The sequence below is a fragment of the Bos indicus genome, chromosome 1 (genome assembly GCF_029378745.1).
Source record: "Bos indicus isolate NIAB-ARS_2022 breed Sahiwal x Tharparkar chromosome 1, NIAB-ARS_B.indTharparkar_mat_pri_1.0, whole genome shotgun sequence".
In the NCBI taxonomy this organism is placed as follows: Eukaryota; Metazoa; Chordata; class Mammalia; order Artiodactyla; family Bovidae; genus Bos; species Bos indicus.
This window is the reverse complement of record NC_091760.1, coordinates 78,101,009-78,127,916: the sequence shown is the minus strand read 5'-3', so window position 1 is coordinate 78,127,916 and position 26,908 is coordinate 78,101,009. Positions and strand designations below refer to the sequence as shown.

Sequence of the window (26,908 nt, the reverse complement as noted above, 5' to 3'; positions counted from 1 at the left end):
CTTCCTTACACTTAAGATGAATTGTTTTCAAGCATCAATTTCTTTACAAGTTTGTGTTCTCTTTAATTTGACTTTTTCTGGGACTCTTGGTTATATTTCACTTGAAGAGCCAGACTCCTCATTTTCTTTATAAAATGTGTACCAACAGGACTGCCTTCTCTTTGCTTCTCATTTGTTTTCCTATCACTAAATTGAAGAAACAATGAGGATTCCCTGTGTCAGAAGGTTTCACAAAGGGAAAACAGCACACGAGCTGGTGGCCGCTTCTGGAAAAGTGTTCAGTTTAACTCGGGAATGACTTGAATTATCTGATCAGTCTGACAGGTGTGATGGTGTAGACTGGGAATCAGATTTGGTTTCAAAATAACTACTCTTGGCTTATTAGCCAATGTTTGAGCAATTCACTTCCCCTTTCTGATAGTAATACAGTAAAGATTATTTTTGTCAATGAAATGAGAAGTTAAATCATTACTTCAATAAACATCTTATTGAATTATCTACTCAGTGCTGATTTTCCTAGAAGAAATACAATTTCTGGCAGAGAAACTATATGAACTAATGTACTTCTGAATTATATAAAATATAGAATTTTAACCATAACTAGATGATATTTCTCTTACACATGTTCTGCTTTAGAAAATAAACTACTACAAAGAAAATGAAAGAACAGATGGAAAATTAGGCTGTTTGGATGGTATCATGTTACCTTTTAAAATATATAGCTGCCTTTCTAGCCTGGATAGGAGGGGAGTTTGGGGGAGAATGGATACCTGAATATGTGTGGCTGAGTCCCTTCACTGTTAACCTGAAACTATCACCCACTGTTAATCGTCTATACCTCAATACAAAATAAAAAGTTAAAAATAAATAAATTGCACATGTGGTCTCTCCTTTCAAATAATCTACACTAATTCCTAAAAGTTATTGTTTTGAGTGAGTAAATATACACACCATATAACTTAAGGTAAATATGATGAGGTTTTTAAATTGCCAATACATATGACAAAGCTTAAAAATCACAATTTTGCATATTTGTGAATAAAGAGATTTACTTAAGTATTTTTAGAAAAAAATAAAATACATAGTTGCTTCTTCCTAACATTGCTACTCCTTCCCCTCCAGTTTTCATGAACCCAGTTTTGGGGGGCAAGTTGGTACCCTGAGACAGAATTTAGAATAAAACTTAAAGAAAATCTAGAGGACAACCATTTTGCTCAGTAGACAAGTTGACCTTTAAATCTTCTCTAGAGCTCGTGTATCTAGTGGTCTTTTTCATTCTGACTACCAAGACAGAAGAAGAAAAGAATAGCAGGTGGCATTCATTTGTTTTAAGAAATTCATAAGCAGCTACTGAACTGTGATGTTTTTTGCCCAGTTTGTGAATAAGCACATTATCTATTTTCAGATGCTCTTGGGGAGACTCAGTTTCCAAAGGCTACCCATGAAGCTGTGTGATCTGTGCAGGTCTTCACAAAACATACCCACACGCCTCGCGCTTCTCTTGGTGTTTTGAACTATGCATCACTAATTAGTCATTTTCCTTTGAGTGTAAAGTGTGGCAAATCTGAGGCTGATCTCTGTGGAAGGCATGCACCAAAAGATGTCTTTTGAGAAGCAACAATATGCAGCTTAAATGGCTAACATGCGGGTTTCTGGGTGTCCTGCAGCCACAATACACGAACCTGGGGCTCCTGAACAGCATGGACCAGCAGATCCAGAACGGCTCCTCGTCCACTAGCCCCTACAACACAGACCACGCGCAGAACAGCGTCACGGCGCCCTCGCCTTACGCACAGCCCAGCTCCACCTTCGACGCCCTCTCACCATCACCCGCCATCCCCTCCAACACCGACTACCCGGGCCCACACAGCTTTGATGTGTCCTTCCAGCAGTCAAGCACGGCCAAGTCCGCAACGTGGACGGTAAGAGTACGGGTGCCCCTGTGCCCTTGAACCTGACCCCCAGGTATGTGGGATTTGTCTGTCACCCCCGAGGCTCTCCTCAATCAAAGCTTAGAACTCCATATTGAATGGTGGAAATGTTCTCCCTGTCCTCTAAGGATATTTTGGTTTGGAATATTCCACACTGAACCAGAAAAAGAAAAAGTACCATTTAGTAGGAACAGACCTGATCTGGAAACCAAAGGCCTGTGTTCTGGTAATTCTAGCTGATATGTTCTTGCCTGCCTCACCTTTTGTGTGAACTTTTTTCGAAATAGTAAAGCATTACACGAATGGGAAATGTAATCCTAGGATATATGTGTTTGCAGTCTGCAGAATGTAGACTAGTTCGTATTTATTAAGGAAAGCCTAAATTTGTTCATACATGTAGGTTCTCTTAACATGACTCATACTTTATTGATACACATTTATTTATTACATTTAGAAGCATGTAACCACCCCCCCAAAAAAAGGCCTCAAAAACTACACATCAGAAGCCTGAAATAGGTTCAAAGAGATTCTCATTAAAAATGTTGGGAAAACATAACTTTTCTCAAAAAAAAAAAAAAAAAGGAAACATTGATCATTTTAAAAATTATAAAGCTGTAAGAATGTTTATTCTATTTTAGAGTTGATTTGAATAATTTATTATAACATGAATAAAGGTCAACTATAAGGGAGGAGACCTATAAGACTGGTTTTAAATGGTTGATCAAAGAATGCCCAAGACCAAAGTGGCACACATTTGTCAAAGAAGTTAACTTTTGCCTGGATTATAAAAATCTTTCACATGTCATCCTCTCATGGAGAAGTAGCTTTCAAATTGTTTTAACAGATTATTTCCTGTTTGGCAAATAGTTTTCTTTGGAAAGCGTTTCTTCTTTGTATGCCACAGTATTGAGGCTTTACTCCAGTAGTACAGAGTTTATAAACCAATCTGCATTAATAACACTAAATTCCAACATAATTTCACATACATTCCCCTATCTTGACCTCACTTCTTTGTGAACTCAGTAGGGTATGTTTCGCAACTCCCACTTTACTAGGGAAAACTGAAAGAAAGTGGGGTTTCAGTGACATCCCTAAAGTTACAGAGGCTTTTGTATAGCTGGTCCTATTTCTGATTCTGTCACCACTACCTCATCTACTCCCCACCCCCTGCCCCCCAGATTATGTGCTTTCTTTCTTTTTCTACCATTTCACATCAGGATGTTCCAAACGTCTAAGAATTTATCATAGTGCTTTTCTTTCATGGTCTGAGAAGTTGTTCTGTCATAGTTCCTATTTCAACCATAACAGAAGTATTCGCTTAAAACTGGATCTCTCCTCAGTGTGTGATTTTTTTAAAATCAATTGTCATAGTGTTTAGTCTCTTTTATATTAATATTCATGGAGGTGGACACTCCAGGTGAATAAACTTAAGTCCATAGGCCTTAAGGATATATTGGTTGATTGATCTAAGTAATATTTTGCCACTAGAACAGCCATTTTATAAATGGAGCCCTGATATGTTTCCAAATAGGGGTCACCAAGTGGATGTTACAATCACTGATCTTCAAAGCTTACTACTGCTCATCTAGCACGCTCATGCAGAGCTCCACTATAGTAGGAGTGAGTGCATCTGAGCGATGATGGGCATATTTGGTGCCACTGAATGGAGAATCACTGCCCTTCTAAAGTAGCTTAGGCTGGGTGGAGCATGGGGATGGGGCATGGAGTGGGGATGGAGCATGATGCAACTACAATGTTAAATTAATCTATCTTCTTCATTTTTCCCTCCCGCCTCCTCATACAGAAATCTTAAGGCTTTTTTTTTTTTTTTCTTTCAGTTTTAGCACAGTTCTGAACCATCTTCCACCAAACCCCCTCTCTCAGAAAATTACAGTGTCTCAATAAAAAAGGTTAGGCATGTTTACATAAGTGGTAGGTTAAACAGCAAAGAAAATGTTTTGTAGAGTACATGGTAAAAGTTCATTACATGTGGCAGCAGTGGTATCAGAACCCTACAAAAGGGGTAGGCACTGTGGTGAAAGAGCATCTCTTGGGAGCAGAAAACCTGGATTCTTACCATGATCATCCTCATGACCTTAGCCAAGTCACTTCATCTTTCTAGAATTCAGTCTGTGCCTCTGAAGAGGGTGAATATGGTGAAAAGTACTCCCTTTCCTTAGGTGAAGTAGTATTAATCATCAACATAGAAAGGTTTTAGAAGGATCTTTTTCTTAAAAAAAAAAAAAAAATCATTTATTTGCTTGTGCCTAGTCAAACAAATAACTAGGCATGGGACTGGTGGGATCTAGTTCCCTGACCAGGGTTTAAACTTAAAGTCCCCTGCACTGGGAGCACAGAGTCTTAGCCATTGGACCACCAGGGAAGTTCCAAAAGAACTTAGCTTCTAATCAAGTTTTTGCCTGCCACTAATCAGTGACCTTGGTTAAGCTGGTTTGCCTTTCTAGGATTTCTGTTCAGTTGTCTGCAGTCTATGTTATAGGTATTACAGAATAGAATTGATTAGATGTCTATTCCATCCTACTAATATAGCACTTGGCACTTACATTTGTATTAGCGTTCTTTCTTGTTCACAGTTAGATTTCTTTTAGGCCCAGCTACATTTCTTCTAAATCCAGCGCATTTAAACTCTTGTTTGAGTAACTGCTGAGATCACCTAAAAACATGTAATTCTTAGCCATGGATACCAGTATCTTATAGATTAGGAGCATCTAACTCTTTGAGCCACATCGTATATTCTCACACTGATGCACATTTTAAAGTGTTCTCTCATACATTTGTCTCAGGTGGAACCTCAGAACCAAGGCTGTTTTCCCCAGTTTTAGAAGTGAGGAAACTTCAAGAAGTATAGGTGACTTGGTTCATTACCAGCCCAGGAGATATAGGAACTCAGGCTTGCCTCTCTCCCAGTTCAAGTATTTCTACCATCCTATTTGGGATTCCCTGGTCGCTCAGTTGGTAAAGAATCTGCCTGCAGTGCAGGAGACCCAGGTTTGACCCTTGGGTCAGGAAGATCCCCTGGAGAAGGAAATGGCAACCCACTCCAGTATCCTTGCCTGGAAAATCTCATGGACACAGGAGCCTGGTGGGCTGCAGTCCATGGGGTCGCAGAGTCAGGCACGACTGAGTGACCACTTGCTTACTTACTTACTTACCATCCTATTTAGACTGCCTTTCTCTTTACTGACAGAATCAGGGATGTACAAGCACTAGCAGGCCCTGCGTAGCATGGAGTGAAACCACCTAACAAAGGACATTTTTTTATGCTACATTATATACATCTATTTCTTAGGCATCTGTACATTTTAAAGCAGTCTTTCAAAATAAAACACCAAATTTTAAAAACTGCCCACAAGCTGGAAGCAGCAGAAGCAGCTGTCATTAGGAAGGGTCACACTTACCACATCGTCCTCTGGTAATTCTTTAATAAAAATCTTGTTTGTGCCATTTTTTTCACTTGTCATCCTTTTGCATTGTTTTCTCTTATAATTTCTGGCTTTACTCAGACTCACTGCCAAAATATAATTAATATCTTTAAAGTATATGTGCATATTTCTTTTGCTTTTTCTGTTTCCAATAATGGATTTGAGTGTGTTTCCAATTCCATGAAAATGTGGTTTCTATTTTAAAATTTTTCCAGTGAAATAAAGTGAAGAACAATGACATTTTCCATATTCTGTCTTCCACACACACAGACACACTCACATGTAGTCACACCCAAACCAACATGAAATTTAGGACTTAATTTCAAACTTTCTTATTTCTACAATGTAATTACTACTTTCTGATAGAGGCCTACCATTTAATATAATAAAGTGTTGGTCTAGCATTATAGCTAAGACTCATCAGTCATAGGCCAGTTGTCAGTATGGTAATTTGAAAATAGAAAGAAACTTATGTGCAGAATTCAACCCTGAAATTTACTAGCAGCATTTAGGACCTGCTCGAAGAGTTCAGTTTCTTTAAACCTGACTGTACCACCTGCAAATGGGGATGCTCATACCTTCCTTATACTTTCTGTATCGTGAGGATTATGTGGCATGTGTAAAGGCACTGGCTAGTCATAGACACAAATGCATTTACTGAGTCTGAACTTGAATCTCTTTGCTTCATGAGTTGATTAGTTTTATTGAGTGTTCAGTTGTGCCATAAGTAGTAATTTGAGAGAATTCAAAGGAAAGTATCTTCTATTTTTTTTCTTTTTCCTAGTGCTTTTGGGCTGTTAACATGCACACTGCAGCCCCATAGGACGGTGATATTATCCACCAACCAAATACATGACTAAATGGCATAGGGTGGTATCAGGCTCTCCCATGTGCTGGCTGCCATGCTGCAGGCTGGCCATGCAGCCTTCCTAAGTCTGTCCAAGCAGATGCAGGCTCTCCTTGCCTTCACTGAGAAAGACCTTTTCCAGTTTTAAGAACCTGGTGAATTCCAGTGTTTATTTCTCATTTATGGGGATATCTTTTTTTTTTTTTTTTTAATTCTTTGTTTTTAGTAAAGAATATCTGGGTTTTTTGTGCCAAAAGTATTGGAGGCAACCTACACGCTCAGCAGTGGGGAATTGGCTATGCTATAAATTATGTCATATTCACTTGACAAAATACTCCCTGGTCATTCAAATGAACCTCAGGTACTGAGCTGGAATGCTTTTGGAGTTGAGAGTAAGGAAAAGAGGAGTTTTCTATGGCACCTACTAGAGCTTTGAGAGGACTGCTAAGTACACCACTTCTGGGAGTAAAGTGCTTTCTTTTGCTGGACTCTAAGGACAAGACTTTTTTGTGTGAATATCAATCTGTCTTGACCTGTATTCATCTTGAGAGCTGTTTTTCCCACAACCCATGACACACAGTATTATCTGCATGCAAATACTGGGAAAATCCTCAGATTAGTCTTTTTCTGTTGTCCTCAGTCTGAGATAATGGCTCTGGCCTTTGGACATACATCCCTTTTGCTCTGGTGACTTTTTCCTTCCATAGATATGAAGGTCTCATAGAACAGGCACCTTGACCTAGCGCTCAGAGTCATATTCAGCATACAGCAGACCCTTAATAAATATGAAAAAAGAAACTTGATTTTCTCCGCCATGGCCAAAGGAAATGACTATGTTCTGAACAGCATCCCTTCATTCTGAGCTTGATTGTTCACTGTTCATGAATTCAATGCCTTTTCTTCCACCCATGATTTAGAATGTCCTCTTCTTTGACTTTCCTAATCATGCCAGCCTCATGTTGTGTTCAGAGCTTTGAAGAATATAACTTGAGCAAGTGGAGAGATTAGGGAGGTGACATTTGAAAGGGGAACATCCAGTTCCCCAAGAGAGTTTCATTGATCCCAGCCTATTGGTCTCACAAGCTTGCTCCCCTTGGCTCCTCCACAGGCGAGCTGAGATGCATGCCTGTGGCCCATCCTGCCTGTCATCGGGTTACCTGTAATGTAAGACTTCCAGAAGAAGGCTGCCAGCTCTGCAGAAATCTAATGCAAGCCAGCCCATTGCATGGCCTTCTGGAATCTTGGGACTCTTTTAAGAATAGCCCATCAAAGGACATGATGTACAGACAAACTTTTCCATGATGAATATGATTTATCAGCTTCCTTGTCAAAAAGAAACACTTCTCTCATCAACGCTTGAGCCTTAACTGGGGCTGATCTTAACCGAGTAGCTGTTAGATTTCATTGCTGAGAAACAGAAGTCAATAGACTTGTCTCCTGCCAGTGGTACATTTGTTAATCACAAGTTATTTTCACTTCTTGCCAAGGCTGTCCTATAAATCTCCAGAGATACATAAAGGAGTGTCATTTTATGCCCCTCCCATGATAAAGAAAATAATGACATTGAGTATTGTTGCCTGTTATCCAAGCTATTTCTTAGGTCACAGAGTATTAAGGAAGAATATCCTAAATAAAGGGTTTAGAGATTCTTGGGGATGGTTCATGTTACTTACTTAACTCTAGGTTTTGCACGTTAAAGTGAATTTCCATTGTAAGCTCTTGTGTAGAGGAGTTGTCTCCAGGTCCAGAGCAGAATAACTTAGCAAGTTTGCCCTAACTTATTTAAATTAACTCTAGGTTAATGTATTCATGATAAACCAGTTTCACCTAATCTGATGTTTAGGGCCTTGCCATGTTATGCTTGAGTGATTTCCTGACTGCACTGTAGAGATTCTCTATAAAGGGAAAATTTTGATATTTATTTATTAAGTCTAATATTATAAGAACTGACCGATGATTAAAAAGAAACACCAAATTGAAATAAAACTTGCCTTTGTTTTTCCACTACAAAAAGAAGAGCAGTAACTCCCCCCCTTTTCTTTTCATTTTTATTCCTTGTCCTGCTCTTCTTCCTGCTCCTCCATTCTTCCTTTCCTCCCCACCTACCTTTTCTTCCTCCTCCTCCTCCTTCATTTATGTTATCATTCATAGTAGTAAGTTTGGTAACCAGCCACTTGATCTTTTGTTTTTTCACTATAGCATTGATTTCCTGGAAGGGTGAATTATTATGAGGAGGATTGTGATAGAAATAAATTACCATGGAAATTTCCATCAAGAACAGGGATCAGATCATAAGGCTCATTTTTCTTAAAAAAATTACTTCGACTAATAAGCTACCTTGGAAGTAGAAAACTCAGATATTTGGGGGACTAGAGGGTAGCCTAAACAAGTCAAATGGTGAGGATGGGCATAGTGTCAAGGTGAGCTTGCATACCTTGTCCACAAGGGCATTTGCTTTGCAACTCCAACATGGTGTCATGGGGGAAGGTAAACCTGAAGTCAAAAGATGAATTTTTCAAGAGCATGTAGAAACCTTGATTCTTATGTGATATCTCCATATCTTTAAAAGATAGCATTCATTAAAAAAAAAAAAAGTTGTGAAAACCACAGACCAAACAAAACAATAGTCAGACTGAAGACCATCTTTGCAATGTATGTAGCAGTGACAAGAGATAATTACTTAAAGTTTAAATTAAAAAAGTGGAAACTAGAGCAAGCATCAAAGGGAAAAGTTACTAGTGAATGCATTCTGTTCAGAAATAATAATTCTCTATTCTTTACAAAAGTCTTATAGGTTAATCACTGCCTTGCAATAAACTAAGCAGCACATTGTCAAAGTGGATCTTTTCTCAATTTGTTTTCTTACAGTAAGTGACGTTGCTACCTTCACATTCCTATCAAATTTTGTTTTATAAAAATATAACTATGCAGCATTGGATCCTTGGTGTAAAGAAAGACTTATATTTGCTTTGTTTTAATCCTTAGAGAGTTTATGGGACTCTATAACTTAACTCTCTAAAATTGGCCAAAGCTGCATTCAGAGAAGTGCAGTGAGATTGAAAGGGCTTCAAATCAGTTTTCTCGGTTCACTAACTGATGACTGCTTTGTAATTAACACATAGAGAGTGTGCCAGGACAAAAATTACCAGGAAATTGAGGTATAGTCAGATAATGATGTCATAGTATTTTTTAATGGCTCAAGAAAAATGCAATATATCATTCAAATGGACAGAAATATCCTCAAGTCAGCCCTGAAGGATGAGTGCCATGTATTGTGCTCGGTGTCTTCCCGTATGTGAGCTTTACACCTTCTTCTGTTTGCATTCCCCGATATTAACCATTTCCGTAGTGTGATCAAGTCTTGTAACAGTCTCCACCCTCTCTGGTGGAGAAGGGCAGATGTATTTTTCTCATGAAAGGTATTAGCTGTCAGCTGTCTTTTCATGAGTAAAAGGAACTGCATGTGGAATAAACTCTCATGGTTTCATATCAACAGCAATTCGTGTGTCTGTAAGGTCACTGGAGCAAGGAGATGTGAAATGACATAACTTTCTCCCCAACAGCTTCTAATTTTTTGAGATTAAAGAAGTTTATTGCAGAACAGAAAGAGGAATCTTAGACTCTTTGAAGCCCTACAGATGTTTTGTAGACATGCAGTGCTTTTTGGAACAAGGGGTCCTGTAATTAGGCACACAGGGGCCTCAAGGGACTGATCTTAACTGCCATCTCTCTCTGGTTTTTAATAAAGATTACGACCCCGTCATCAGGCTCCCCTCAGCTGAAATTTAAAGGAAACTGGGAGTAGCCAGAGACCGTAGAACCTAATTTATTGTGAGGTAAATTAGAGAGGGAATCTCACTTTACAAATAGAATCAGGCTTCTAATTTGAGTTTGAATCTAATAATGAAGACTCATGATTTCTTAGTGTAAATAACAAAACAGTGTAATTTGTCACCTTGTCATTGTATTAGAAGGGTCTGAAGATTTGGAATGTAACTTCTAATTGTTTTATGCGGAGGTAATTCTACATTGTCAAGTACCTCAAACAGGTGTTTTTTTGTGGGTTACTCACTGAGTTTGCAATTTTGGTTTTACTCTTTATGCTGTTTTACCAGTATCATCTGGACTAAATATTGTGGAAAATAGAATGAATAATATGAAGACACCATTTAAAACGACTTTTTGTTTTACTTTGGAGTAGTTTCCAAGTTGTATTACATAGAAAGAATCGTAATTGCTTAACGTAAGAATCCTCATTTGAATTTGAGATGTCATTTGACAGCCTCCTGAAGAGTGTGGTTCATTGAGTAGAACACAGAACTCAGGACAGCAGTGGCCACTGATAAGCTGTGTGATCATGGGGCGAGCGACTCTGCCTCTGCTCATCTATTAATGGGTATTGTAACATTTACTTGGTAGGATTGCTGGGAGGCTTAATTAAAGTTTACTAAGTGCTTTGGGAACCTGAGAAATGAAGCTCAGAAAACATAATACGTTATTATCTGCATTTTTGTCTTTAGATTTATCTGTGTGAATAGTACATATCCATGCTTGTAATTCAGGCAGTTTTTTGAGGTTTTCCATTTATAAGCAGACCTGAAATGAAGCATTATAGGTGTACAAGTCCCTAGAAATAAATGTAGGATGAATATATATGTTTGCATAGATGTTATTTTTTTCCTAATGTAAAATAACTTCTTCTTAAAGCCTGTTAGATCTTATAATTGTTAATCAGATGCTGTTTTTCTTAAGAGTCTCAGTACTTTATTGGTAATATTTCAGCAAACTAGTAACAGAGTTTATTTTTTTAAAGTATTTGTGTATGTTATTAATTTATATATTTTTGGCTGAAGTGGGTCTTCGTTGCTGCATGGGCTTTTCTCTCTTTGTGGGAGGCGGGGACTACTCTCTAGTGGGGGCCAGATTCTAGTCCTGGTGTCCGGTCTTCTCATTGCAGAGGCTTCTCTTGTTGCAGAGCACTGGCTCTAGCATGTGGGTTTCAGTACTTGCAGCACATGGGCTCAGTATTTGTGGCTCACAGCCTTAGTTGCTCCATGGCATGTGGAGTCTTCCTGACCCAGAGACTGAACCTGTGTGTCATGCACTGGCAGACAGATTCTTTACCACTGAGCCACTAGGGAAGCTCCAGTAACAGTTTTAAATTATGAGCATTTTAACTGCAGTCCATCAGGTCACAAAGAGTTGGATACGACTTAGCGACTGAACAACAGCAGCAACATTTTGACTAGATCCTTAGAAAAAAACTTTACTCTTTTTCTTAAAAATGCAAAAATAGATACACATATTTATTTAAATACAAATATTTCATTCTTGCTGAGTAACAAAGGAGTAATTTGCAAAAATTGTAATTTGGCTTCGAAGATATTCCTTCCTTCTCTCTTCCCCTTTACTTCCTTGTTCCTTCTACTTTGTGTGTTAATTTGAGATTTTCATATTTATGAATTGAGAGTCCTAACATTAAATGGTGGAGAAGGCAGTGGCACCCCACTCCAGTACTTTTGCCTGGAAAATCCCATGGGCGGAGGAGCCTGGTAGGCTGCAGTCCACGGGGTCGCTAGAGTCCGACATGACTGAGCGACTTCCCTTTCACTTTTCACTTTCATGCACTGGAGAAGGAAATGGCAACCCACTCCAGTGTTCTTGCCTGGAGAATCCCAGGGACAGGGGAGCCTGGTGGGCTGCCATCTATGGGGTCGCACAGAGTTGGACATGACTGAAGCGACTTAGCAGCAGCAGCAGCAGCAGCCGCAGCAACATTAAATGGTATAAATTGCTGCTTTTTGTTTTACGACTCTGTATTCTTGGAAAAGCAAATTTCATTTTCCCATAAGAGTAACGTTATAATTATGGATTACGTTTCTGACAAAAGAATTGTCATCAAGTAAGTCATAGATATGATTAACTGTATGTCATAAAAGCAAAATCCTATAAGCTATGATAATTGTTTAAAATAGCAAAATGATTCTCATAGTTCTATAAAATTTGCTTAAATATCTTGTATGCCTTGATATATGTATATTGTTTACTTATAAAATCCTAACAATTACTTTTATAAACTTGACTTATCTAAAACTGATATGCTGTGGAACAAACATTTAAATTATCATGTGACAGAGCAAAATTTTGGTGCATTTGATACATGATTTGAGAATCCTACATTTCTCAAAATTAGAATTAGATTTAATAATTACAAAATGTATTCCCCTTGTTAATAATTATATTCAAGATATTTCTATAGTATAAGACCATTATTTATTTTAAGACATTGAATCCATTTTAATTTTTATGAATTATTTAAAATATTAAATATATTGTTATGGATTTTGCTTATAACAAAAAGAAAAAGAATGGAAAAGAAAATCTGGATTCTTTTGAATTTGAAAATAGAGTTTTGGTGTATTTTTACTATCCCTGCCTGCCACTGCACTGTCCAGAGTGGAGTGGTTTTGAGAGGAATAACTGTTCCCCAAAGCAGCTGGTCATGAGAATGGTGGGATGCTAATAGAGAGTTTGGTTCCTTTGCCTTGGTGATTGATAGTGGAGGTCTTTGAGGATACAATTTGTGTATTAGACCCAGGATTTGGTGTTTTTTTAAGCAACCACTTTAAGCACTATCTATTCAAGTTTATCACCTACCCTCACTTAGTGGGGAAGGCCTTTGGAAAATGGTGTTTAGTTGGTAATTTAATAAAGCAGATTGACCAATTCATAAAATAAATAGTATTTTCATAATCAAAATCTGGAATAACTTTTTCTGTACTTCTACAGTTAGAGTGAATGCACAGGAAATATATCCTGTTATGACAATTAATAATTCCTTTTTTAAAAAAAACTCATCCACATAGATACATAACCTCTTTTTCCTTTGCTTATTCTCATGCCTAGAATGCATTGAAGTTTTGCGTGTAAAAATAGGTGCACACTTTTAAAATGCTTTAGTCTAACTGCTCTGAGTTTTGGAAGATGCTTGGCAAATAGCTATTTTAATTAGTCTTTCAAAGGAAGATTATCAACCTCTAAGAGTTACCATGGATAACTCATTCCTTAGGCTTATATTGTTCTCTCATAATATTCACTGGCAATGGATTAGATTTTATGTTTATCTTCAAAGACTACAGTTTACACTTTTGTATATAATTGTAACAAAGGCATAGCTTGCAAATGTTTATATTTAATATTCTGGGGATCATCATATAATTTAACAAATAGTAACTCATCCATAAACTTTTTGCTGTAGAAGTTGGAATGACAAGTGATGAGATACTTAAGATTTAGGGAAAAGAAGATGTCTCATTCAGCAGCAGAACTAGAAGGAAATATAGAGTTCTTCCTGTCTAGTTTCCTACTCATGAAGCAATGAAATATAATATATAGTTATTTGTGTAAGTTTCTATAATGTATTCATATTTCAGAATTGATTTCTTGCCTTGAAAATGCCACAGTTTTCAGCTATAGTGCCTTTCTTTGCATAAACATTTCAGACATAGCTGTTGAAAAGTGTAAGAGTTATGCTAGGATTAGTCTTTTTATTAAGTTTTCATAAAGTCTTCTCTCAACCTTCACTCAAGTATAATTATCCTCTCTAGATAATTTAGGATTAGGAATGGGAATAGGTAGAGGATACTCAAAAAGAAGAACAATACAGGGAGGAAGTGAAATGATTTGTTAGAAAATAGTGAGTGGATCATTATTTAAAGGAAAATGTGTACACTTTGAATTTGTGTGTTTGATGTTTTCTAAGACAGTTTTGTAGCCCTGAGAGTGTGTTTTCATGACATGGACTTCTACTTTGAGGAAAAGAACCAAACCATTTCAAATGAATTGTTCAAATTTAGTCTAAAATCTTCGCTTCATTCATTTCTGCACTTGATAGCCTGCTGGATGTTTTTGCTTTGACATATAAGAAAATATTTATTATTTCCTTTAGTATTTTTTTAAGAGCTAACTAATCTATTTTAGAAAAGGGGAGGAAAGGGGACTTACTTTCTTTTACCTAGCAACTCTTAATCCTTTTCACATTTACTTCAAAATGTACAAAATGTACTAGATGGTCTTAGTCAATAAATATATGGTAAGTAAATATAATTCTATATGCTTTTCTAAAATGCTTTGAAATTTCCAGGAAAGAAAATCTCTGTAATTATCTGCTTGTGTTTTAGTAAAATAAAATTAAGCAATAAAACTTTAAGGCTGTTTTCCCATGATAGTAATGGTTTTATTTTGATAGATGTGGGTTTTAACTCTAGTTGGTGCCATAATGTAATTGAAACCGTGTCTTTGTGTTGAAGCATTTTTAAATATTATATGTTCTTTCTACCTTTTAGAAGGATTCTTTTATTACAGTTACTTTGAATCTATGTTTTCCTTCCCGCTAACTCAGAACACAGCCTAGATTCACAGAGTTTAGGATTGATTCTGACATTCATACTGTTTGCCTTTGAGGAGCCTAGTGGGTTTCTGTATATATAAACAAATGACCAGAGCTACTTGAGTATCTTTTGTCAGTGGTCTCAGTTAAGGGTCACTGATGCTCAGCATATGGAGAATGCTTTAAGACAAGTTAATTAGAAAGGGAGAAATTAGCATGGATATTTTATGCCTGGGTACTGCCTACACTGATATGTGAACAGTGAGAAAGGTTATATCCTTCTGAGAGACTTGCTCACAAGCAGTCCCAAACTAACAGATTTTTCTTTTTTTAACTGGATTGAAAATTCATTTTGAAGTTGTCGCTTGGGCATATGGTCGTGGGGCATAGATTAGCTCCTAATGTATTGTTTTCTTAATTTGTTTGACTTTGGGATTGAGACTCCAGAAACCAAAACTATTAATAATGTTTGAAACATTTAAGCAGAAGAGGGAATTATCTTTTTCCATAAATTCCTGTTTTAAAATGAAAATATTCTTCCAATTGCTAAATTACAGTGAGACATGATATAAATATTTTATAATATATACATGTAAAATATTTGAGATACTTACAGTGTGTCTGTTTTAGTTACCTTGCAAGCCTGAAAGTTACAGATATTGTGACCCATGTTAGGGCTCAGCCATCCAGCAAAGCTTTGCCTTTTTATGAAAGCAGGGGCTGTGGTTCTTTTACTTTAGTAACAAGCCAAAGTAACAAAGTAACAAGCCAAAGTGTCTAAGGAGGCAGAGTGGTGAGTGGAAAGAATTCAGGCTTTGTGGTCAGATAGACCTGAGGTTGAATTCCACCTCTCTCTATCTTTGTGGCCTTAGGCAAGACACTGTCTCCAGGGCGGTTTCTTCAACCCTGAAATGGGGATAAATGCATCTTGAGGCAGCAAGGTTATTGGTAGGTTTAGACGTAACGAATGTAGAGTGCATAACAGTGCCTGGTAAATGGTGATTTTTATTAGATTAGGTCTTGAATTTAGGATTAGAATTTGGGTACGTCAGGAACTGCACTAGGGAATCCAATCTGTGGAGTACCTCTAGCGTCTGACACCTTCCACCATGTGGTGGAGGTGTGTTAGCACAGCCCTTAAAGCATTTACCCCAGTTAGGAGCAGGGGAAAATGCTATCTGCCTGGGGCTTCTTGAGACTATAATCTGAAGGGTTCCATAGAAAAAACAGAATTTGTTCATTTTTTTGTAAAACATTTTAATTTTGCATTGTAATACAAATATACATTTAAATATATTTATCTCCCTCATTTAAAAAGCATCTTCAAAATTAGAGTTCCAGGAAGATGAGTAATATTTATCCTGTGGGTTTGAGTGACACTCAGGCACACTGCCATGTATATTTCTGATGTACAAATACCTTAACCATGTAAGAGGCATGATTTTGAGATAATTGATTTGCTCTGGGAGAGTAGTAGAGTGCACTTTAGTTATTTTTATAGTTTCAGCCCACAAAGAACATGGACTCATGCTCTAAATGGTGATTGTGTTGAGCAGTAAGCAGAGCTCCTTTTTTTTTTTTTGGCCTAACTTTTCTGAAACCAGGACATCCTAGATTTGTTGGGATGGCCCCAGAGGGCACAATTACCACAGATGGGAGAGAGTCACCGGGTGGCAGATTCCAGCTCAGAGGGTTCTGCTGGACTGGAATGCACCACCTCCAGTGGTAGTGAGCGCACAGCCCCTGGAGTGATTCAAGATAGAAATGAGAGCCTGACTTGAGTTTTAGGTGAGAGAATGAATCAAGCGGTCTCTAAAGTTCCCTTTGAATTAAAAAAAAAAAAAAAAGCCTATGCATCCAGAAGAGAAGGCCTTTGTTGCTGGAAAGAAAGAAGAAGATAGCAAATGACCAGGCAGATGGTTCAGTGGGGAAGAGAGCAGACTTTCCGGAGAGGCAGTGGAGCAGCGGAGCTAAGAACACAGAGGCCAGCCTGCTTTGCTCGCCTGAAGACAGGGCTCTGCTATTCTGCCTGAAGCTGTGGTCGCGGATAGGAGGCAGCAGCTCGAGAGGTAGGCTGGGGCCAGCCTATGTGGGTGAAGGTATTTGGACTGTATCCCACAGGCAGTGGGGCTGACGCTGAATACTTTTGGAGCACAGGAATTATCACGCTCGGAACTGTAGATAAAACCTATTAATCCGGCATTGTATGGGAGTTAGTTGGAGGGGGCCCAGAGAAAGGAAGCAATCTGGAAAATGCCACAGTAGTGCAGATACTAGATGGGGGGCTCGTTCACTCAGCGATATGGTGAACTGATGTGGGAAGGACAAAAATGAGAGGGCAAGAGGCAGCTTTGGAAGTCACTGCTTCCAGAGGCTACATAAGAAGACAGGAAGGAGGAATGGAGAGCCAAGGAAGGGGCTGAAGTGATGGACTGTCTTACTAGAGGAGAGCTAAATAGTTAGTAAAGGCTGCCATGTTCTAGCTGCACCCTCTGTAAATTGCTTAACCTCCCTGGTGCCTCAGTGTTCTTATCCATCACGCTCAGTTTCTGCAGTCCTGTCCGACTCTTTGTGACCTCATGGACTGTGGCCTGCCTGGGCCCTCTGTCCATGGGATTATCCCAGGCAAGAATACTGGAGTGGGTTGCCATTTCCTCCTCTAGGGTATCATTCCCACCCAGGAATCAAACTCGCATCTCCTGCATTGGCAGGTAGATTCTTTACCTGGGAAGCCCTTGTTTTTATCCATAAAATGAGGGGAATGACACCTACGCTCCAAATTTGGTTGTGAACATCCAGTGAGATAATGAGGTGAAAGTGGTTTGTAAACTCAGAAGTCTGTCCTCCTGCAAACTGTTCCTGCTGCATTGGGATTGAGGCAGGAGGAAAGGCTTGCAGCTTCCTGTTTTGCAAAATTAAATTTCGTGTCTTTTCACTCTGAGCTCTAAGCTAAAGGTACTGGGTGAATGAGGTGATTCTTATACAGCCTATTTCAAAACTTCCTAGATGTTCTCTCTCACCCCCAGTAATAAATGCTGAAAGCCTATTAGCTCCCAAACACTTGAGCCTTCTGCCTTTCCTCTCTCCCTGTGGAGGAGGAACCCAAGGAATCTGTAGACTAGAACCCACACACTTTTCCTGGACTGATTGGGAGGGCTGCTTGCAAGAGATAAGGACCTTTCTGTAAGGCTCGTCTAACAATTGTCTTCTATTAGGGTGGCTGCTGTCACACAAACAGCACTGCCCACTTCTCTCAGGGCCTGACACAGTAACATCCGTGCCTAGGTCATAAGTCATTGCTTCCAGGGACTCATTTCCCCCTTGAAGCACCTGTGTGGGGAGAGGCCCCTGTCTGTCAGAATTCTCATGACTGAATCATGGCCATGAGCTAATGTCTCTGGCTTTGTGAGTCAGTGCTGGCCCAGCCTCAGTGTTGTCGGTAAGAAAACTGAAGACCCGGGTTAGTCTCCCCTCCTGTCATTAGCTTGCACAGGGCAAAAGCAGACTGAGTCGTCATCAGAAAGTGGTGTTTTGGAAATCATGTTTGGTTCTTGTCCTGTGTGAGGATGTCACATTAGTGTATGAGTTTCTTTAAGTATTAGCAATAATATTTTTACAAATCCTGTGATTTTTTTTTTTTTGGGTGTGCTTTGTGTTGCTTCAGGCAAAGTAGGTGAAAAGATGTGCTTGGGAGATGAATGTTCTTGTAATAGGCAAGATGTAGCTTGCAGGAAGCATCTGTAACCAACCCGTTCCGCATACGAGAGGGCCAAGACTTGTTTGTGTTTTATTGCCTGTTCAAACACGCCTAATTCTAAAAGGATTTATTAACTTTTAGAGGATTCCTCTAAAAATGTTATTCCTTCATATAACAAGTATATGTGTTGATAGCCTGGTGGTTAAAATAGGTACCCTTGTGCTATGGGGGCAGTGCTAACATAGACCCAAGGGTTATAAAACTAGTTGTCAAAAATGAAGCAGATGTAAAAATATTAGGAGTATCATGAATAATTCATAAATCCACCTATTAATCCCAGAAGCACAAAGAAATGATGGTTTCCGGTTTTTTGAATGTTCATGGTAGAGATTTTATGCAAAGAATCATGAGTGAGGAACCTGGATATTTGCTCACAAGTACTCAGAGATAGTGTCCAAAACTTAATCAAAGAGAAAATAACAGGGAGAAGAAATCAGTGATGGGGGGTGGAATAAACTTTAATACTATCACTGTCAATTAAACAGCAGGATTTTTAATTGTCTCTATCCCTCTCTGTCCTTTGTCTTTATCATATACAGATCATATATATGTATAGTGGCTTAGATGGTAAAGCGTCTGCCTGCAATGCAGGAGACCCAGGTTTGATCCTTGAGTCAGGAAGATCCCCTGGAGAAGGAAATGGCAATCCACTCCAGCAGTCTTGCCTGGAAAATCCCATGGACAGAGGAGCCTGATAAGCTACAGCCCATGGGGTCGCAAAGAGTCGGACACAACTGAGCAACTTCACTTGTAATTACATATATAGAATTACATTACAAAAGTACCTGTGGGGTCATGAGAAGCCTGCTTGTTTTGTTGCTTTAGTAGCCATTACATATGTACCTACTTAAATCTCTGTTCTTCAAGAAGTAGTCAGGTTTTACGGCAGCAACCTGGTTCTTGACACACCTACTGGGAAGAAGGTTGGGGGGGCGTGCTGTCATTTCTAAAAAATATTCAGAGCCCACAGAAGAGCTGTTCTTCCCCACTACTTCTGCAGCCCCTCCTGTTTTCCCTTCTTTTGTCCCTTCTTCTTTTTTCATTCTGTCAAAGGCATGAGCTACAGTGGTGAAAAGAGCAAAAAAGGTAAGAAAAGGAAATGGAAAGAAAAATAGGAAGGGAATTTTCCAAATTATTTTTAGTGCTTCTTTTTAATATTAATAAAAACTTTGAACTTCTAAAAGGGAATTTAGTGTAATGACAGTTTTCTTCCTCATGAATCGAAATATTTGCAGACTTTCTGAGGTTTTTGTAAATATTGTGTGTGGTAAAGACATGCGTTGTTCTTTGTCTTGGAAAAATCAGAAGCATTTTGTCACTCAACATGAATCTGGGTTGATTATATTTGATTAGTTTCTTAGAGAAGGCATTGTTTCACATTCAAAAGCTTAATTTATGTTTTGTTAAAATTTCTTTCTTGAAATATTTAAAATTTTAGCTTCTCTAAACCTTCAGAATTACCACCCACCCAAACTGGGATGAGCAAGTGTACACTTATCATGGCTGTCATGAAATTTCTCCATTGGGTGCTTTGTAAATTTTGTATCAAATGCCTGCACACACGTGTACCATGGTGCCCTTGGTGAGGCTAAGTTGATGACCCCTATCTTTAAGTTTCAGTTGTTACAATTCACTGAAACACATCTTTAGTTTCCAAGTGCATTTCTTGAGCACAGAAGGTACACTTTTGAGAAAACAGACAAAACTCTACTGTTTATGAGTTAGCAAGGGAACAGACCCATCTGAGACTCTATTTCCTCTTCTTTAAGGTGTGAATAATCTCCCTTGCAGGTTATTGAGAGTGCAGCGTGGGAGTCCTCAGTCCAGTGCTGAGGAGTCCCTTCCTAAATCATGCTAGTTACTTTTAGAGTTGATGCTGTAGGCTAATCCTGTTCATTGGTAAGTTAGCCCTTCTTCAGAAAGCTCACAGTCTATCACGGCAAACTGATAAACCTTGCTGTAATTCAGTGTGACAGGTGCTATAATCTGTCTGGAATGTCCCCCTATCCACCACCCTTCTTGTCTGCCAGGCTGACTACTACTCAGCCTTTAAAACTCACTGAAAGCCTTAATTGTAGGTGAAGTCTTTCCCTTGCCACGTGTCTTCCCTGCCCCCTACAAATGCTAAGGAGTTTCTTTTCTTATGTTCATTACACTTTTGTACGTGTATTCAGAATCATAGTGCAGAGCATGTCTGTCTCTCCATTACCGTGTGAATTCAGAGGTAGTGCCTTTGTCTTTTCATCTCTGTATCTTAGTGCTGGCGCATATAATGGGTTATATAATATAATGGGTCTCAACAAATATTTGTCAGATGATATCCTTGTCTGAACAAAGTGTGATGCAGCAGAGAAAACAAACTGATTTATTCAACTTCACAGAGGACTTCACATTTAAAGTTGACTCTCCAAAGATGAGCAGGGTCTTTCAATGGGGAAAAAGAGAGAGGACATTCCAGGTAAAGGATTCAGGTAAGCGAAGGCATGGAGACAAAACTTTGTTGTGTAAGTCTCGAAGTAGGAAAGGGTCTGGCATACCTGGACCTTGCCATGTTTGGAGGAATTAGACAGGAGCAGAAAATGAAGCTGGAGGGAAGTTTAGAGAACCAGATGGAGAGGCCACTGAATCCTAAGGAGTTTGTCTCCAATGTTACAGGCATTGAGGAAACACAGAAGGACTTGAGTGTGGAGGTGACGTCATATGCCAGTTCAAGAAGATAATGACAGTGGGTGGAGGTGGGAAGACTAAAGGCAGGCAGGCTGATTGGGAGGTTATCACAGTAATTCAGATGAAATAAGGCAAGGGAAAACGAAGGTGAGTGTGGACTTGGGAGTGGAATTTCAGTGTGTATTTCAGAGACAGAAGCCCACTTTCCATAATTGGGGTTGTTTTGACTCCTAAAATTGTAGAATTTCCTCCACAATGGTTTTTAGAGCTATTTCTTATTAAGACTGTGGTAATAATGGCACCCCACTCCAGTACTCTTACCTGGAGAATCCCATGGACGGAGGAGCCTGGTGGGCTGCAGTCCATGGGGTCGCTGGGAGTCGGACACTACTGAGTGACTTCACTTTGACTTTTCACTTTCATGCATTGGAGAAGGAAATGGCAACCCACTCCAGTGTTCTTGCCTGGAGAATCCCAGGGACGGGGGAGCCTGGTGGGCTGCCGTCTATGGGGTTGCGCAGAGTCGGACACGACTGAAGCAACTTAGCAGCAGCAGCAGCAATAAACATGTCAAAGCAAGTATATCTCAAATATTTGGGGGAGTTTTGGGTGTTATGCTTTTATTTTTTTCTCTTAGTACTCATCTTGGCTGTTTAACCTATTGATTTGTGTGGGGCCTTCCCAGATGGCCCAATAGTAAAGAATCTGCCTGCCAATGCAGAAAGTGCAAGAGACATGACTTCAATCCCTGGGTCCGAAAGATCCCCTGGGAGAGGAATATGGCAGCCCACTCCAGTATTTTTGCCTGTAAGATACCATGGACAGAGGAGCCTGGCAGGCTACAGTCCATGGGTTTGCAAACTAAGCACATGACTGAGCACAAAGAGTCAAAGAGTTGTGTATAAGAGGACACACATGTCTGTAGTTGACCAAATCAAGAAACACCTTCTGCCCCTTCTGGTTCTGTCTCGCATGGAAAGAGTCTGAGAGGAAGTTTTATCAGCTGAAGAAGGATATGCTCTGGCCAGGGAGCCAATGATTGGCTTGATGGCTTTGGCCAGGTCTTTTTGCTGCTTTGGGTATCAGTTTCCTTATCTATGAAAAAAAAAATAGTGAAATATTTAATCTTTCTTCCTATTTCTTATCCTAAATATAAGAATGAACATTTTTGGCTGTTTACTGGGTAAAAATATATAACACTCTGTGTGTGCGTGTGTGTTTGTGTGTGTGTATGTGTGTGTGTGTGCATGCACATGTGCTCAACTGCTCCATCATGTCCACCTCTATGAGACTCCATGGACTGTAGCCCACCAGACTCCACTGTCAATGGGATTTTCCTGGCAACAATACTGGAGTGGGTTGCCATTTCCTTCTCCCAGGATCTTCCTGACCCAGAGATCAATTGAACCCACATCCCTTGCGTCTCCTGCATTGGCAAGGGGGTTCTTTACCAATCTGTCCCCTGAGAATAATATATCTAACGTTCACAAATATGTCTGTAGCTCACAGAAAATGGAAGCATCGTTCACTTTAGTTTGGGGTATAATGAAGAAGAAAAAGGAGCATGTTATGAAAAAAAAAGCAATGCTCTTTTACAAAATCAATAACTGGAAAAATGTACTTGTGCTTTAACCTATGGTTGTCCTTCAGTTCAGTTCAGTGAGTTGAATTATAAAATCTCTCGATTCCTTTTTGCTGAGTGTTAGAGATAAATTTGTTACAAAGGATATTTACTGTTTTAAAAAAACTGCTTTCCTTTTACTGATGCCCAAAGAAAAATTCAACATTTTCTTGACAGATACTATTTTTCTAAACCTAGCTGTAGGAATTGGACCAAAAGGGAAGACTTTGTAAATCACCTGCCTAGAAATCGAAGCATCTGAAAAGAGGGATCAGGAAATAAATTCAATGTTTCTTCCTGCATTAGTGCCTAGAATATACTCTTTCTGAAAAGTATACTCCAGAGAGTACTCTAACTGGTACTTAAGTATAATATGATTAAGAGTTTTAAGCATTTGGATCCGAAAGCTAGATGCAAGCAAACAAGTTAGAATCTGTCTGTTTTTAAAGAGTCTGCTTCCCCTTCTCCTTCACTTAATTATTTGACCCAGATATTAAGGAAGGGAGTGGAAGACTTAGAGAGGAGTGCATGTATTAAAATTCTATCTAGATAGTGTTTGAAACAACTTCTTTGAAAATTAGTTCCTTACCCTTCTTAATTAAATTGAATGTCAGTGATCTCTATACTTTTCTGACAGTTTTCTTCAAATATTAGCCCTTTTAGTCCTTTCGTTAGCAAATCAAAATGTAGCCTTAACTTTTTTTTTAGCCAGAATAAACTGTTTTTTGGGGGTATATTTGTACTTCATTAAACAGGCACATCACACTGCTATATAATAATCTTTCTTTATACAATTTGGGAAGTACTGATACTGATAACATATTAGCTACACGGTCAGTCTTCATTTTCTTGTTCTTTGGAAAGAATGGCCAGTGGCCATTTACTGGGATTAGAATAGGAAGGGGGAGGAGTAAGTAAGAAAGCATGAAACTATTGTTGACTTGAAAACAGTTCAGCATATCTGGAGTTCAAGTTTAGACAGAGACTCTTATAGGTAAATAAAGCTAAACATTTACAAATTGTAGTTAAGAGCTCCACTTTTATCAGTCTATCATAGTTCCTGATACAAAGGGTAGATAATTCATGGGTTTGAAAAACAAAATAACATTTTTTTAATCTACTTTTCAATTTGATTTATTGTGACTCCCATTTTCATGGCAAAGGTTAAGAGTAAAATTCATTTTATCAAATTTAAAAAAATTCTGAAAACCACCTGGAAGGTCAATATGAACCTTCATTTTATTGGAGTGCAGAACTTCTAGTTTAGTGACAGGAGTTGAACTCATCAGCATCTTTTCTTTCCTAATGTTTTATCACACACTTTAGTGATATATGTATTAATCTCAAATATATTTTTCATTTGCCTGTTTTGTATATGTGTCATTTCCCTTTCCAAAGCATGCAAGATTTTTCTACTTTTGTTATACTTAACCACTTGAGTGAAAGATAAATATGAATTCTTCATCTAGAATTCAGTGTTTTGGCTGAGAAGACAACTGAGGATCTATAATCATAATTGTAGGTGTATTTATAGTTATAGTAAAAGAACCAAATTAATATGGGCATTAAGAAAAAATAAGGTATTTTTCTGGGCATCAAAGGAATAAGAGAGCATGTTCTATAAACATTACTGGAACAAGGAATGAATGTGTAAAAGTGGAGTGAACATCACTTACAAGATCTGGAGCAATTGAGATACAGAATAATATAGGACTCTGTAAGGTTTAAACCACTGTGTAAAATTGTTCTCCTATATTACTAGGGAAATGGGGCAGGGGAAGAAAAACCAAAGTTCCTATGCCAGCTTTTTCTGGATGAGATAGTCCTGACGTGCTAACTCAGAGGAACAGCCTGGCCTTCTGTTGTCTGTGTGGTTTCTCTTTCCGATACCAATGCTGCCAGCTTCCCCTGAAGTGAAAACTGATAGGAGTTCAGAGTCTAGTGAGGTGAGAACAGGCTCTCACTCTGACGACAGCAACAAAAATCCTTGTAATTTTGACGTAGATAGTAGTTATTTATCTGGTTGAGGTCTCTTGGCTCCTGAGTTCTTTCTGCGCCTATGAAATATTTCCACATGGGTTAGTTAGCTTTATTATTAGTTTTCCACCCAGTTGATTGGCTTAAGTATCAATCTATTGCAGAGGGTAGTTTAAGTAGGCAGAAAATTTTGCCATTCTCTTTGAAGATGTTTCTTAAATGATCTTTGTAAGTCTTGGTTTTGTGTATGCATTTGCAATGTACAGATTATTTTAACTTCCACGGTGTGAGCGTCACAACAGCACTCCATGTTTAGTGCATTACCCTCATCTTCCAGTGTAGGAGGAGGATACGGAAGCTCACAGGGAAGGTGAGGAGTCTGTCTCTAGATACTAGGTCGTGGAGTTAGGACTCTGCTTTCTGGTCAAGTGCTCATGTTACAAGAGCAGTGCAAGCCCATTCCACATTTGCACTGTTTGAGCCTCCTCCCGCCTCCTCGTTTTATTCCTCTGTTACAGGAACACTATAATTAAAGAAGCGGGCATTTGGCTGATAGGTAGTAATTTTTAATTTACAATCCATAGGGCTTGCATTTTATTTTTTGGCTTGGAGCTAGGTGTGCATTAAAGCTATCACGTTCTCATTAGGAAAAATGAATCTTCAAACCATGTGATTGTTCTAATTCTTTTTCTCAGTAGGTTTTACTAAGTGATTGGTGAATGAAAAACATGGAAGTTAGCTTTGTATTCTCTGTATAGGGCATGATGGGCTACACTATCCTTTTTTTTTTTAAAGGAGTCTCACCAAAGTGAGACTCCCCTGTCCTCCTAGAGACAGGAAAGATGGCGCTATCTTCCTTAAAAAAATAAAATAAAATAAATGCCGCACTACCTGGCATGTAGTTCTTAGTTCTTCAACCAGGGATCAGACCCCCTCCCCCCTGCATCCACTCCTGCATTAACTGCAAGTAGTCGTAACCATTGGACTGCCAGAGAAGTCCTTATACTGTTCTCATAATCAACCCCAGGGACTGGCAGATGGACAGCTATTAGAGCTAATTTCCTGACTTCAAGGAGTTTGCTCAAGCCCAACTGTCCTGAGTAGATGGCTCAGGTGCAGTAGCTCTGGTACAACTCAGACACAGTAACTGGAACTGGAGACTACTTACCAGCTAAAACCAAAGTTACAGTAATGACCTAGCAAGGGAGGGTAAAATAAAAACCCGCTTGCTTCTTCTCTCCTTTTTTAATGAAACATAATGTTTGACTTAAAATTTTACCCCTGATCATATAGTCAGTTATGCTTGTTCCTCTGAATATGATGTTACGGTGTCAGGAGTTAGGAACTGATGACCAGTTCCAAAATGCAGATAGTGGAAATGAATTGCTAGGTACCATTTATTGAGCATCAGGTCACGAGCTCCACAAGGCACTTAATATTATAATAACTGATTCATATAAGAATTCTGCAAGGTAGGTGAGTAATATTCACATTTTACAGATGCAGAGGTATGTATCTTTCTAGGCCTGATATCATCTAGCCAAAAATAGCAAAGCAATGCTATCAATCCAGAAGTGAATGACCCTTGAATGAAGGGTCCTTCCTGTTATTATCTTGGTTTTCATTATTTCATGGCTGTTACTATTTTATAGCTGTCATTTTGCCTACCCCAATTTAAACACTTCTAATGAGATAAAGAGAGCAAGACAGACTGGATCTTTCCTGATTCCCTATTGATAAACAGTAAATGAAATTAGTTTTGCTAAAGCCTTCTACTCCTGGTTCCTTTACTTTGCATCCATCTCCCTGCCCCTGGGGTAGGGGAATAATACGAACTTCCACTCAGTTTTAACCCTAGATCATTATTTAATTTTCTCTCCACTCCCTGTGGTACCTAAAACAATTAAAATATGTGGGAGAAAGCAGAAGTAGTGACAGTGATGGTATCAAGAAGAAAGCAGGGTGAATGAACAGAAGCAAATGAGAACTTCAGACTGATATGCAAATAAGTTCATATCTAAGTATAAAGAAAACATTGTGCCTTTGGCTTGAAAACTACCTTCCCAATTGGCGACCATGTTTAGGATTATGTAAGTGCAGTGTCTTCATAAGTAGCCCAACACCTCTCACCCAAAGAATGCAGAGTGCTCCGCAAGCAGTAGAACTCATAATATCCCTGTGGTCTCGGGATATTTTTTTAATGCTCTGTTTTATAGACTGGGAAGTCAACTCAAGATCTACTGATCTGTCCACATACACAAAATAGAACTAGGACT

At 38.8% G+C, this 26,908-nt stretch overlaps 1 protein-coding gene across 9 annotated transcripts in view; it reads left to right on the top strand.

Moving 5' to 3' along the window:
- The window catches only part of TP63 (tumor protein p63), a 272,129-nt gene that overhangs the window by 178,378 nt on the left and 66,843 nt on the right, over positions 1-26,908 (top strand). For all 9 annotated transcript variants that reach the window (XM_019958208.2, XM_019958202.2, XM_019958196.2 and 6 more), the window contains one exon: positions 1,668-1,922. In XM_019958208.2, coding sequence (XP_019813767.1) covers positions 1,668-1,922 — 255 coding nt within the window. The remainder of the gene's footprint in view (positions 1-1,667; positions 1,923-26,908) is intronic.